Here is a 14,502-nt window from a genome sequence, read left to right on the forward strand (position 1 = left end):
GTCTAAACTTTACATAGAGGCAGGAGAACCGCCTGGATTGGAAAATGTGAAAAGAGTTAAGTGGAGTAAGCGGGAGTGAAGAGCTGAGGCAATTTAACTAATGATCGCCATATCTGTAAAAGCTCAGCATTCACATATCAGTCAATCAGGTGCTCTTGCTGCCGGGACCTCGTTTTCTAGTCTGCCCACACATCCAGCCAACATAGGAAAATAGCAAAGTACACAAAACTTGAAGTTCTGCAGTGTATCCTTTCACTGTGTTTAAACTGAACACCCTCAGTTTGTATTTTGTTGACCATTAAAGTAGTTAAGAATTTAGTTTTGTATTCCAACGAGTTATAGTTTTAGGCGTTCCCTTTATAATTTTAGTTTTCCTTTCTACCAGGTGTACCCAAAAAGACCTTCACATTTTCTTTGAATTCCTTTTGAATTCTCAAATTGCGTTCAACAATTATTAGTTGTCCAGGCTAAACCGCACTTTTTTGTAGAGTAGAGAGTTTAGTAAATCCATATCAAAAAAGAAAATGACAGAAAAAGAAAGAGTGGGTCTGGATGAAAAGGGACAAAAGTTTGTTTGTCCCTCCTCTAAAACAGAGGAGTTTATTGCAAGAGATCTTTACAACTACAAGTGTGCATGCTTTGAAATTCAAACTCATATCATCCTACTTCAATATTTTTTTATGGATTTTGGTGACCTCTTGATCTTTGTTCTCTTACTACTATTAGGTCTCCATCCCTCTTCAACACGCACAACTACTGCTTTCCAAAGTGTTGGATGCTCCTTGAGTTGACCTCTAACCTAATTCCTAGTTCAACCGAACCCTATCGATTGGCGTTCCATTAAATATTCTGTGATTCTCAATAATCACAAACACGAGGTTTTCCCTTTTTTTTTTTTTTTTTTTCTTGCCAAATTTTGAGACCTTTATGACCTTACCTTTTCGGCCATATTGACGACTCTGCAACTTTGCTACAGGTAAAGCTATCCCAGAACTAGGGGCGACTAATTTCACTGTCGGTTAAATGCGATCGTGAATTAATACCGGTCAACTCGTCTTAAGGTAGAGGAAAAAAAATAGCAGCAGTCTGAATTTAGCACAATTCATTTAACACAACCAAACAAGGGATCAAAGCATCTGCAGATAAACAATGTCAAATTGTTTTTCCGAGTGCAGCGTGCGTTAGCAGTGCTAGCAACGTTAGCCTTCTGTCCTCCTTGCACATCTGTTGGCTATGCTGGTTTACATTCAGGTAATAGAGCAGTACAGCTGTAGACTTTGACATGAGCCAATCCTGAGCTGCAATCCCTTGCAAGCCTGAATTTATTGAAGTATTAATTGTTCTCTTTATAGCTGACATTTCTGATGCTGACGAGTGAGAGGGACGATCTTTAAGCTGACTCATGGTGCACATCCCAACACTCCTTTTTTTTCCTTTAAAAGAAAAAGTAAAAGGTGAACCTTGGCTGATGCACCTTTTAAGAAGCTAACACAAGCCATTCTCCATTTTATGTTCAGTTTTTTTCCTCTGCAAACTTGTGTCTACTGTAATTGGAATGAGGACAGCAGACAACCTGAGGCTGAGCAGATGTGATAAAAAGTCGGCTTAAGCCATTGGTCTGGCAGGGGTAGAGTCGGCAGCTGGCAGGTAGTCAGAGCAAACAAACAAACAAATCCAACAGATAAACAAACAGAGCAAATGCAAACTGCAAGCCATGTATAAATATAAGTTAGGTCAGGACAAGAACAGGCAGCAGGCAAAAGGACAATGACTTTCCAGTGTTGCTGTAAGACAACACATGAGATCTGACAGATAAATATAAAGAGTTCTTTGTGTACTGGAGGCAGAGGATAGGACAAGGGACAAGTTCAGTTGGAACAAAACACAACAAACCCTAATACATAGTAAGGTATTCTTAAATATTTTACATGACTTGTTAGTTGGTATAAAGGGCTCATTTTTTCATGAGCCAAGAGTTATACTTCTTTCAATGAAGAAATCACTGTCTGATAGGCAGATTTTCTTTAATTATCTTGTCCCCCTGACACCAACGTGCAAAATAGTTCCCAGAACACTTAAAAATTGATTAATCGAAGAAGATATCCCCCCCGCCCAACAACCTCCTCTGCACTCAATCCACGATATGCACCGTTAAATTGCCAGCAATCAGCGATGTTCTGACTGCTCTGGAGGGGGTTTTCTTCACACTTCTGAGATAACCCAACCCATAATCACTCTCTGTGTGAGATGAAGACATTATTCTCCTCTCTCTCCCACTAAATGAGGGCTGCCACAGCTTGTTCTCACTAAACTGCAGTGCTGCAGGAACTAGGCATGTTACGATATGCTCACCTTTTGGTCAGGCTGACCCGGGAGATGCTTAAGGGAGCCTTTTTTGAAAATGATGTGTGTAATTCAATCTTTTTTGGCTTTTACCGCACGCTTCTTTTTTCAGAAGCAGAATAGTGCTTACACGAGGGTTTTAAAATCATCTGAATTATTGATTAAATTCCTCAACTTTGGGCAGTATTAGCAAAACAGCATTCAGTTCTGTGAGGCAAAGTCAAACAAGCTCAACCAGGAAGCCTTGCTTCTTATTTCAGACGCTGTTACTTACTGCAAACACTTCCCCAAAATTACCTCCCACATCCAGCGCTAAACTCACAATAAAGCTGTAAGAATCTTTGTGCTCACCAGAGAGCTAAGGCCCAATCTTCTCTCTGCTCCTTTTAGAAGTAAAAGTCATTGGCATCAATTAGGGATAATCTTGTTCAGTGATCAGACTTTAACGATTGGCCTGGGAGCAGTAAGAAAAGGAAGGTAAGTTGGCGTCAATGAGCAGAGCATTTACTGATTGACTTGTGAAACTCCTTGAGCCCCTCTACTGCAATTACCCAGAAAATCTAATCAATACACACATTATAGGTCTTAATTTTCTCATCTAAATTCAGCCTGATCTTTAGGGGAATTGAAATTACAGTGAAAACAAAGGAATAAGCTACTTTCCAATTGGTTTTGTAATGGGGTCAAAACTAGGAGCTGTTAACAATACCAACAATCCCACTTTTTTCTTTTTTGCCTTTTATTGTTTTTGGAGTTTTTTTTATCAAGCTAAGCAATTTTCTGCTGTCTTTTTCTGTTTTTTTTTTTTTTCAGGAAGTAGTTTTGTGGTCAGCATGGGCAGCTTCCTGGATGTTTCTAACTGGCTAAATCCAGCCAAGCTAACCCTCTACTATCAAACCAACTCGTCTACACAGTGGGTCCAGGATTACTGCGGCCAGAGGGCTACTGAGCCGTGTGAGCAGATCTGTGACCAGGATACAGGTCAGTAGACGCATGCACGCACCGACAAGTCAAGTTCCAGGAGAAAAAAAAGTTTAATTTCACAGCATTGAAAGGAAGTCACATTTAGAGGGATTTGAATAAAGTTGGGGTTCGCAAAATGTAAGGGTATACTGCATGTTGGGTTTTGGTAATCAGGATGCAGAGCTGGTCAGGATCTGGTGAACGTCAGGATCTTGCACAGCTGCATTGTGCTGCAGCTTTAATGTCTTATATCATTCACTGAATGATGTTCAAAACAGCCTTGTCATGTGTGTGCACCATAACAGGATGTGAAAGCACAGATATCTGGCTCTTACAGGTACATGGCACTTTCCCAAAGACTGACTATTGGCATGTATGTTTTCATACTACTGCTACAACTAATGACTGACAGTTTAGAAACCAAATATCTTTATTGTTTCATCTCTGCGCACTCTACACAAAATGTAAAGCTTTTTGCAGATCTAGACATGGAACACACGCCTATTAGACTTCATAATCCCCTGTTGAATATGAGGTGAAAGCTGAGTTTTGAAATTGTGTTTGGGGCACCAATCAGCAGTTTGGCCACACCCACCAATATTGGCGACTAAGCGACAAAACCAGTGACATTTTGCCCCTAAAAAAGTATGTAGCACTGTAACACAGCAGATAAAAAAGGTACAAACTGTAACACGGGGGACACAATGGAAAGGTCTTACATTTCCATGAGAGCTTGACTGATTAACCCATAATGTACTTTTCTATTTAAGTCCTCTTGGTGAAATGGGATGATCCATTATATAGGTCATAAAAGCTCCATATATCATCAACCCATAGGTTAGAATTAGACGGGTACATTTATAGAGAATGTCTTACTTCTTTTTGCAGAAAGCTAAAGATTGAATTTTAGTCATGACATGTCTAAATATATGAAAGTTCAATCTAAGCATGGAATCTACATAAACCTTATTTAAAAATGTACTTTTTTAGCTTGTCAAAAAACCTTCCTGAAGTCAAGCTGAGAATGTTGTTAGTTGAAGAAAGAAAATAGCCTCTTTTGTGTTGTGACATTTAAAGAGGTGGATAACAAGAATATAGAAGGACGTCTCTTAGGTTACCTTCGTGAATGTTTCCAATGGATCCTGACAGAACTTCTTTACACCCATTCAACACATGATGAAGACAAATGGCAGTGACGGGATAGTGATAAAATGCCAAAAAAGGCTCATATTCAATTTAAATTTCATGATTTAAAGTCGTTACAGCCATGTAATCAACGCCCACTCATTATAATGTTTCTTCTGATACATCTAATAAAAGTAAATTGGGGTTAAAAGGATGCAGAAAGTGATTTCCAAACCAACAAACATTTGGATTCATTCATGATTGACATATCGTAGCTTATCATCAGTGAAGCAGATAAATTCAGCAAATCTTTTTTCTCTATTAAAATGAGAGAAAAAAAACAACTATTAAATTAGGTTTCATTGAAGCCTCTGGCAGAGCCAAAAGCAGCAGTAGAACCACAAAGGAGCTGTCAATAAATGCCAAGATGGTTAACCCCTAAATGCCCCAATTTATGTGAACATTACCATAACTAACACAGATAAAGAGAACCAAACTTCTACTCCCTAGATCTCAGAAGAATGAGATGAGAATCAAAATAATGCTAAAGTCAGGGGCATGTTACCCAACCCACTCTACCTAAAGCCTTTATTTTGATACAATATTAATGTGATGTTTAAGATCATGCAGACACTGAGTCATCCAAACAATCAGGATATGAGGGGAGACACAAAGTGACCTTGGTTGGAGTAGTCCCAGCCAACCCCATCAGCTGTGACTGTCGTCAGGCCCGGGGAATTAGCTAAATGTCTGTGCATCTACATTTATATAAAAGTGAAGGTGTCGCCAAACTGCAATTTGATCTGTTTCTGATGCTGGTGCTCAAGGGCGACATCTACCGGATCAATAAGTTTCACAATCCCCCTTTCAGATAAAAGCGGAATACCGTTACAGTCCTTCAGCATTCACAGAAATGGGCAAGAGAACTTCCTGTCATGTTTCTGTGACTGAAATTATGCATAAAACAGCCTTCTTGTTTTCAGCTGTACATTTGGGTCATGCCTCTTGTATAATGAGCCATTTGTCGTTTTCTGCCTTTATTGGAGAGATTGGACAGTGGACAGAGTTCTCTCAGGCAGAGAGATAGTGGGGGAAAGAAACCACAGTTTGGATTTGAACCCGGACTGTCTGCTTGGAGGACTACAGCCTGGTTACAGTACAATACAGTGTGGACATTTTCCAGTAATCACTGCGCCACCAGTGCCCCATAATGAGCCATTTCTAATGGAACCTGAGACGAGACCAGTGGGGAAAACATGCTTACATGAACCATGTTTTTACAGAAAAGTACCAACAACACAACAAGGACTTTCTATCCATATAAACGGGATACTTATATCACCAGGGTATTACAACAATCAAGTATGAAACATATATTTGATTTTAAATAAAAGTATGTCCAGGCTTGTTTTGTCGGGGACCTTGGTTCTTTGTGAGAAAAGATGCACTTGAATTAAAATAGCAGAGCTGTACATTGGAGTACGTTGTCTTTTATTCTTCAACTGTTGAAGCAATCTTCGAAAAAGAACCCCCCCCCCACACACACACATACATACATACATACACACACACACACACACATACATACATACATACACACACACACACACACACACACACACACACATACATACATACATACACACACACACACACACACATACATACATACATACATACATACATCCATACACACACACACACACACACACACACACACATACACCTGTGTTTACACGTACAACTCGTACTATTCTGCGCCTATTTGTGCTGACATTTAAACCACAGCAACACAACACAGCAGAGTGAGCGGCGTGGTGATATTTATCTTCTCCTGAGTGGCGTAACTCTCCTGTGTATTCCGTGCCAAGCTAGATAAAGTCTAAGCTCATTAGAATGGATTACATCTGTAATGTATGTGAAATTTATGTCACCCCGGTCAAGGGCATGTTGAGGGCTGATGCATAATGTATTAAGAGCGGCAGACACTTTACTCACTCGCTCCACATAAAGATGCCAAAGATGGAGTGTGTATGGGTCGGTGGATTTTCAATACATGCAAACAAATATGCAGATATCAGTCACTTTGCATCTAGAAACTGTTGGATCAGTGATGGTCGAATTCAATTTTGGACCAATTTACTCGCCGTTCTCATGTTATTAGTACCTCTGTCTTCTTGTCTCACTCTATTTATTCCTCTTTTCATCTCTACTCTCCAGCAGAAAATATTGTTTGATGAGTAATTGCCCCCAAGTATGTTGTATCTCCTCAGGGCAACCTCATCCATCCAGCAGAAGAAATTAAAGGTGTTCTTCAAAAGAGCTTTCTATTTCCATCACCATCCTCCCAGCCTGTGTTGTAGCACCTGCACAATGGCACTCAACAATGATACACACACACACACACACACACACACACACACACACACACACACACAGTGTGTGAGTGCTGTTTCTGAAGGCGGGCTATCTGAAATGAGCTCTTTTATCCCGACAGTTTCAACAATAGGGTGAACACTGGTTAAAGAGTAAATCACATTACAGGGAAAGAGAGGTTCAGCTGAATTAATCCTCCGACCATTATGCTTTTCTGCCCACAACAATAAACCAAATGAAAGGGGTTAATTAACCTTTCGACAATCAAGACACACAAAAACAGCACAATACTTTATTCAATCAATCAATTATTTGTATAGCACCAATTCATAACAAGTGTTAGACGTTCTTCATGAGACGTTCTTGAGACGTTTTACAAAAGAGCAGATGGGATAATATGCAGGAAGGAGTTCTTCCTGTTGTCCACACTGCCTTGCTGCTGAGGTGCTGCTCAAGTACAACAACCATGATATCTATTCATAATGATGCTAGCTATAATAATTACAGATATCAGACTGAGGGGTCTCTTCTTGTTCAAGGCAGAACTTGGAAAGTGAACTACCCTCTCCAGTTATCAGTCCCAATTTCCATACATGGTCTGTACAGGGACTTGAACTGGTGACCCTCTGGTCCCCATCCCCAAGTACTTAACTGACAGAGCCTTCAGTATTCAGCTTGTTGGATTCCCTGTTTTTGATATTTACGTTTTTTTATACATTGAGCCCCACAAAGGCAATTTAAATATCCAATATTCTAACAACAACATATTATGATGAATGGTTTCAAAACGCTGTGAAAATACAATATAGTGTATTGGGGTGCCAGATAGCCTTGTGGTTTATTACACACCTAATGTACAAAGGCAATGTCACAGTGGCTGCAGGTTTGAATCTGTCCTCGGCCATTTGCTGCATGTCATGCCCCACTCTCTTATCCGTTAGTTTCCTGTGTCTCTTCAGCTGTCCTATCAAATACTGTAGGGATATTTTTGGCATAAAAGCTCTTAAAAACAAGAACAGTGTATCCCCTGTTAAATAGTCAGATATGCTCAAATATCACCATGGATAATCATACACCAGTGTCATCTGAGCTCGGTGCGTGGGTTTAATAATGTACATCCACTGCAATAGCTGTCTTCCTGAATTTGCGAGATCATTGTTTAGGATACTAAAGGTTTAAGAGTCAAACTCGACGCAATCCACAAAGTCAACAGAGACGGGGCTGCCATGTGTGAACAAAAACAACTAGAAGTAAACAAAACACAATAAAGCATGACTGAACAATACATCAGATACGCCATCAGAATATTCCTCATGGCAGAAAGCAGCAAAACAAAAACAAATACATAACCTTATATTCACATCAGCCACCTTTGAGTGGAGTTGCTGCGACTTTTTCAGCACTGCTGCTTGAGTTGATATAATCTTTGGGCCATTGTATTACAAGCTTCCCCGGAACATATTTTATTTGTACCCAACAGTAACTAATGGTAGCATCCATGTTCCAGCTATCTTTATGTAAATTGTTTGAGGGTAATTGTTGGTGACTAATGTTTGTCGATGAGTCGTCATTGACTTCACCTTCGCTCCCTGACTTACCTACTTGTATGGAGGTTAGTGGATTCATACCTGTGTATATATTGCCTGATATCTGGGTGTGATATAGCAGACTATAAATGCACTCTGTCCGATCTTGATAGAACAACAGCCTGGTGATGAAAATGTAATATAAAGGTGAAAAAAAAATACAACACAGTATGTACATCTAGTGCCTTTTGTATCAAGTACTGTAAGTTCACCAACACTTGGCAACTATGAGTAAAGGCATTAGAACACATTTGACCACTAATGTAGCCATGGTAACATGATGTTAACTCTCATCAGTCCCATTCACATCAATAATCAATAATCTGGATCCACTCACTTTTACTGTGTCATATCTGTCCCTCTACCCTGCGCTGTTTTCAGAGTGCTGTGCTGTGCCTGACCCCATTGAACGTGCCTGTATATTTAGTGAGTTTAGTTCACTCTGGAGACATTGAAAGACTCCTCTCAGACGGAGGCACAGAGACTTGTTGAGCACCAATAAAGAACCGGACAAGGCGCTAGTTTGTCGAAGTATTTTTAATTTTTTTTTTAATTCTGTGAAGAGAGTTCTCCACATTTAACACAATCATATTAATCAGATCTTTGGTCCGGCACAGTAACTTATAGTCAGTAACACATGGTTTAGTTCTGTTTTATGGTCCCTGCTAAACCTTTGTATTTTGTCATGATATGTATTTGTAGAGAGCAGAGGGAAAGATAAATAACTGGCTTTCAAGATGATATACATTTAAAACACTTTTGTTAAAGATGAATTTAATTAATTGAAAATAAGTGCTTTGACTTCAGATTTAATCACGTTTAACTCATTGATTTCATATCAACAGAAATTGCAACTGCATGTAATCCAAAAAAGATAATCTGATTTAATAATTAACTACATTGTATGTATGTATTTGTTCTACATTTCTAAAATGGGATCTGACAATGTCCCGGTGTTGAAAACTGAAGCCTGTGTCGATGTGCAAGTTAATCTGAGGTCCGATTATGGCCAGCTCCAGGAACCCTGGAAGTCACATACAATCCACATTCAAAACTGCCCATGTGTTCAGCAGAAATTCAAACGTTTACAGCCAGGTACAAAAAGATCCATTTTGGTCTTATTATTATCCTCATGAGCACACATTGTAATGGGGGTGTTTTTTATATATAGCTCATCCATTTAGATTTTATGAAGGATGCACGTTATCCATCGTGGGGCACGTGGCTGACGTGATTGACAGGTGGTCTTGAAGAAACAGTTTTTCTCGATGCCTCAGCTCCAGCTATTAGCCTGTTGTCAGGTTGACTGAAAGTGAGGTTGAGCAGCATGGCGACCGCCACCAATGGGCTTCCAAAGCCCCCTGCTGTAACAGATGGGTGACATCAGTCCGACTTGGTCCATTAATATTTACAGTCTATCTGAAAGTAAGAAACCAATTCCCTCTGAATACAATGATCAAATGAGTCACAAGCTACAGCTAGAAATAAGTATCAAATCATTTTATAAAATGCATCCCAGTGCAGGAAATCACGTCTACTTCTTCTTCTACTGTGTTAAAAATGATCTGGGGTTGGGCCCCCAGACCCTCCATTAAATTGTCCCATCTACTTTATTATGCATTTGACGCCCATGGTTATACAGCATACTAAAGAGAATAGCTTATTATCACTACCTTCCTGCCAGCACCTTTCATCTATCATCATAACCTACCTCATAAAGACCTGTGAACCTCCTTAGCTGCTTTTGTTTTCGCCATTTGAAACTATGTCTCCCTGACTCCTCCAAACCCACATAATTGAATCTGAAACTGCTGGAGTGTAAACATATTGCCCTATTTTGTATCTCTCTGTACATCACATACACAGTACACACATACTTTACTCCTACAATATGTTGAATCTTTCCTAAGGTCTTTTAACAGGATGGCTTCTCCTGGATATGTTATAACAAGCGTGAATTTGCATCAGGACAACAATAATTCTTTTCTGTCCTCACACCATGAACCTTGAAATGTGAAAATCATCCACGCGGCCACAGTGCGATACGAGAAATCATTATGATGGAACTCGTCATTGTGCAACATGAGGTTGTTGATACAGGTGTGGGAGTGGAGAGAAATGATTTGTGGTCTCAAGTGATTGCCACTTGAACTGCTGTACAGTTTCTGGCTGTGCTTTCAGAACGAACGAATGCAGAGAGAGAGAGAGAGAAAAAGAGAGAGAGAAGGAGAATGGGGACGTACAGGTGACACAGTAGCTTAAGTATTTAATACTGAGGGTATACTGTATGTACGTAAAACAAAAAACATATTGGATAAAATCCTTTTATAGGTAAACGAAGCAGATGATTTTTAAATATTTCATCCATGTTGATTTGTAAAGTTAGTTCTTCATACATTTGCATGACTAGGATGGGACTGAGCAGCTACAACAGGCAGCTATTAGGCCGGCGTCTACTCGCTTTGTCTGTGTCTAGATGGATTTAAAGTCAGGTTGAGATAACGTTTCCAACATGGCAACTGCTATTGTTTGCCTTGAGAATACAATAGTTGACATCAGGGTGTCTGTGGATGCAAATCATAGTGTGCTGAATGTGAAGAAGACTGAATAGATATATCACCCAGATCTACTCTCACAAGTACAGCATATTGACAATACACTGAGCTGGAGGACCTGTATTGAAAGAATTTGCCCAGACTGTTGCTGTTTGGAGTTCAGCAAAAGTTCATGTGACTATTTTAGCATTCAGTCTTTTAGAGATTTGGGGAAACATCCTTTCATGGAGAAAATTAAAAGCATATTGCTAGACTGGGACTGGGAAATGTACGACGGTCAAAAAAGACACCTACAACTCCTCCAAACAATCTATGGGCAGTCTGTTATCAGGCAGGAACAGAACATAGCGTCTGAGCCAACTGTCTAATAGAAGATTCAGGGTCCCCCAGAGCAGAATGAAACGCCATAAAACATTTGCTCCTGCTTTATACCATTAAGATTCTCAACACTAACCGGTAACGTGGGAGTCCGGCCGTGGGGGTTGTAATGAAATGTAGAATGTTGACTGTGGGGGTTTTGTAATATTGCTTTTGTCAGAAGGTGCAAACGTGTATGTGCAAACTGTTCCGTGGAAGATGGTGTTGTTGGGATGTGGATGATTTTCTTTTACTATGCAGTGCGTGTGATGGTATCTTCTGTGGAGCTGCAGAGCCAGAATAAATTTCCCTAGGGGTACATTAAGGTATATCTTATCTTATCTTGGGAAAAAAAAAGACTCTGGAAACCAGGGATGAACCTCGACACAGTCATTTGAAGAAAACGTGTTTTCCCAAGAGCTTTTTCAATAGGTCAATGCCCTGCCTTCACCATGGCTTTGGGTTGGGCAAAAAAAAAAAATGCAACAAAACACAGACTCGACCCAAAGAAGGTATCCCCCTATGGATATTGATATAAGATTAAAACTTTGTGGATTTGATTTTGCCCAGGAACCACCTTGAAACTCTCAGATAGGCTATAGCAAGGTTACAAAAACAAGTGGAAGAAATGGCTACCACAAAAATCTCCACCCACAGTTGTGCTGAGAGGATTAAATATACAGAGTTCAAGGTTGATTTCTTCACAGAGTAGGCAGCAGTTGGTCGGTACCCTTTCTAGGTTGGTCCCACATGGGAAGGCAGCCCCCTCCTTTCAGCTCCAGCTGCTTTGTGAAACCAATATTCTGATTCACACCCACCTCTCCAAAAACATCCCCCTCACCTACAGTAGCTCTTGATTACTTGAGGAAATTAGTTTTGGAAAAAAAAAAATAATTGGTCTGCTCAATTTTCACAGAAACACACAGTTATTGGTGTAATTAAAAGTGTGAATTTACAGGCTGCTAACACTACCTAATTAAAAAGGGAACAGGCACAAAGGTAATTACTTTCATTTTAGTTGAAGAGAATATTTTGGTTTTTTTCCTGCTACAGATCCACACATCCTATGTACACCATACAAATATGTTCGATCATTCAAACTCATGTAGCTTATTACAAGTGTACAGTTTATTTTTTTTACCAAACATGAAATACTATAATACGATAAGGTATGGTACGGTAGGGTAGGTAAAATCTCTGCATTGGCTACCCGTGTGTTTTAGAATTGATTTTAAGATTCTTTTATTGGTTTTTAGAGCTCTTAATGCTCACACTTATTTATCCCGTTCGCTTTTAACTTAAGAGCCTTCTTGAGCCCTCAGGTCTTCTGGAAGTGGTCTTTTAGTTGTTCCACATGTCCAAACTAAAACCTTACGGCGAGGCGTCTTTTTATTATAACGCTCCCTGTCTGTGGAACAGTTTACCTGGAGACCTGAGGGCAAAACTCTTGAGCAAACTCAAGACCCACCTTTTCAATCTCGCCTTGAACTGAATCTCATTTTATCTCAATTAGATTTATTACATTTTTAACCTCCAGTGTTTCCTCATTAAGAATTAATGATAGCATTTCCTCGGTCCGTCAGTACCTGTTTTAATCTAGTTATTTTACCTTATTTTTGAATTGTGGGGTGGGGAGGGAGTTGTCTTTTTGCTTTTAGATTTATTATGATGTAAAACACTTTGTGATATATCTTTGTATTAAAAGTGCTATACCAATAAAGATTGATTAATTGATTGATTGATAGGGTAGGATACAGTATGGTACAATGCAGTATGGTAGAGTACGGTTTGATATGTTATTATACCGTACAGTAGCATAGAATCCATAAGGATATTTAGATGGACCAATGAAGTGTATGCACATCACTGCAGCCTTATCTCCACAAACAGTGAGAGGCACTTTTGATTATGTCCTCCATGAAGAGTATGTGTTCTCACTACCCTCTATCATCTTCAATCACCATATCATTAAGTCCTCAAAGACAACATCGTTTGTCCAAATGCGTTCCTATGAAGTCGCTGCCTCATCGCCCTCTTGCACGGTTTAAGCTTGACTTGGTTGTTGTTGCTTTTTGTACTTGCTCTGACTTTTTAAATCCCAACCATTAAGGATACGGCACATTTAGTATGACATTGTTATACTTAATCTGAGCACTGGGAACTCTGATTGACTTCAATTATCCTTGATGAAAACATTCAATTTATGCTCACAATCTGCCTCGAAACAAACCTCTGACTTACTACGGGGCATCATGAGGTGATAAGAATAGCTCGCAAAGCAACACTGATTGCTGGGATAGGTCCAAGATTAGCAAGGAAAATAAAATGCTGTGATGCTGCAAGTCAAGTCATGTCAATAAAGTAGATTGATCCCAAAATAGGATGTTAAAAAAGCGTGCATAATTAATGCCGTTGGAGTCGTTTAATGATCTCTAAAGATGATTTATAAATAGAATGGTAGATCGCACAGATGAAAGCAAATATAGCTTGTGAAAAATAAATTAGACAATGAGCCTCCACATCACAACCAGATCCAGACTTATAACAAAACAGATGGATGGAACGATATGACTAATGTCTTCTCTATCCAAAGTCACATCCAGCCAAATGCATGCTTTAAATGTGAAAATAGAGCGGTTGTCGTCGTGCTTTAAAGGAGTGGTTTAGATTTAATAACATCATCTCTGCCCTTGCTTCCTCATTCCTCGGACTTCTGTGTTTTTTTTTTTGTTTTTTTTTACAACTGCTATTATCCTTTCATGAAGCTCCTTTTTTTAGTATCTGTTTGAGAACAACTCCTCCTACTCTTTATACTTTATTTTACTTCTTCTAGTAGATTCACCTTTTGTTTGATGTCATGTAGAATCAGTCAAACATTCTCCTCTCAAGAAACAAAACCCCTTTTATTCTGCTGATACTTCACTGAAACAGTCTTTGGGGACATTCAAAGCAACATGAAACGGTTTCGTAAAGTTCTCTAAAGGTGAATTTGTAGTCTATCACATCTCTTCCTGTTAATTGCCTAATCCTCGTTTCACGCGATTTGCATGAAGGGAGCTTGATGCATATTACAGATTTACTTGCAAAGGTGCGTCTCAGATTAAAGGCAGACTGTGCTTGCAGGCTGCTGCAGATTTAGTAAACGTCTCTCCGTCTGCAGCTTCCAGGCCTGCACGCATATGGTTGACAATATTGTG

The 14,502-nt window shown here is 39.5% G+C and overlaps 1 protein-coding gene across 1 annotated transcript in view; it reads left to right on the plus strand.

Annotated features, from left to right (window-relative positions):
- astn2 (astrotactin 2) overlaps nucleotides 1–14,502 on the plus strand; it is a 278,125-nt gene that overhangs the window by 136,657 nt on the left and 126,966 nt on the right. The window contains exon 7 of the mRNA XM_079363577.1: nucleotides 3,157–3,324. Coding sequence (XP_079219703.1) covers nucleotides 3,157–3,324 — 168 coding nt within the window. The remainder of the gene's footprint in view (nucleotides 1–3,156; nucleotides 3,325–14,502) is intronic.

The sequence above is a fragment of the Symphodus melops genome, assembly GCF_947650265.1.
Source record: "Symphodus melops genome assembly, chromosome: 16".
NCBI classification, from domain to species: Eukaryota; Metazoa; Chordata; class Actinopteri; order Labriformes; family Labridae; genus Symphodus; species Symphodus melops.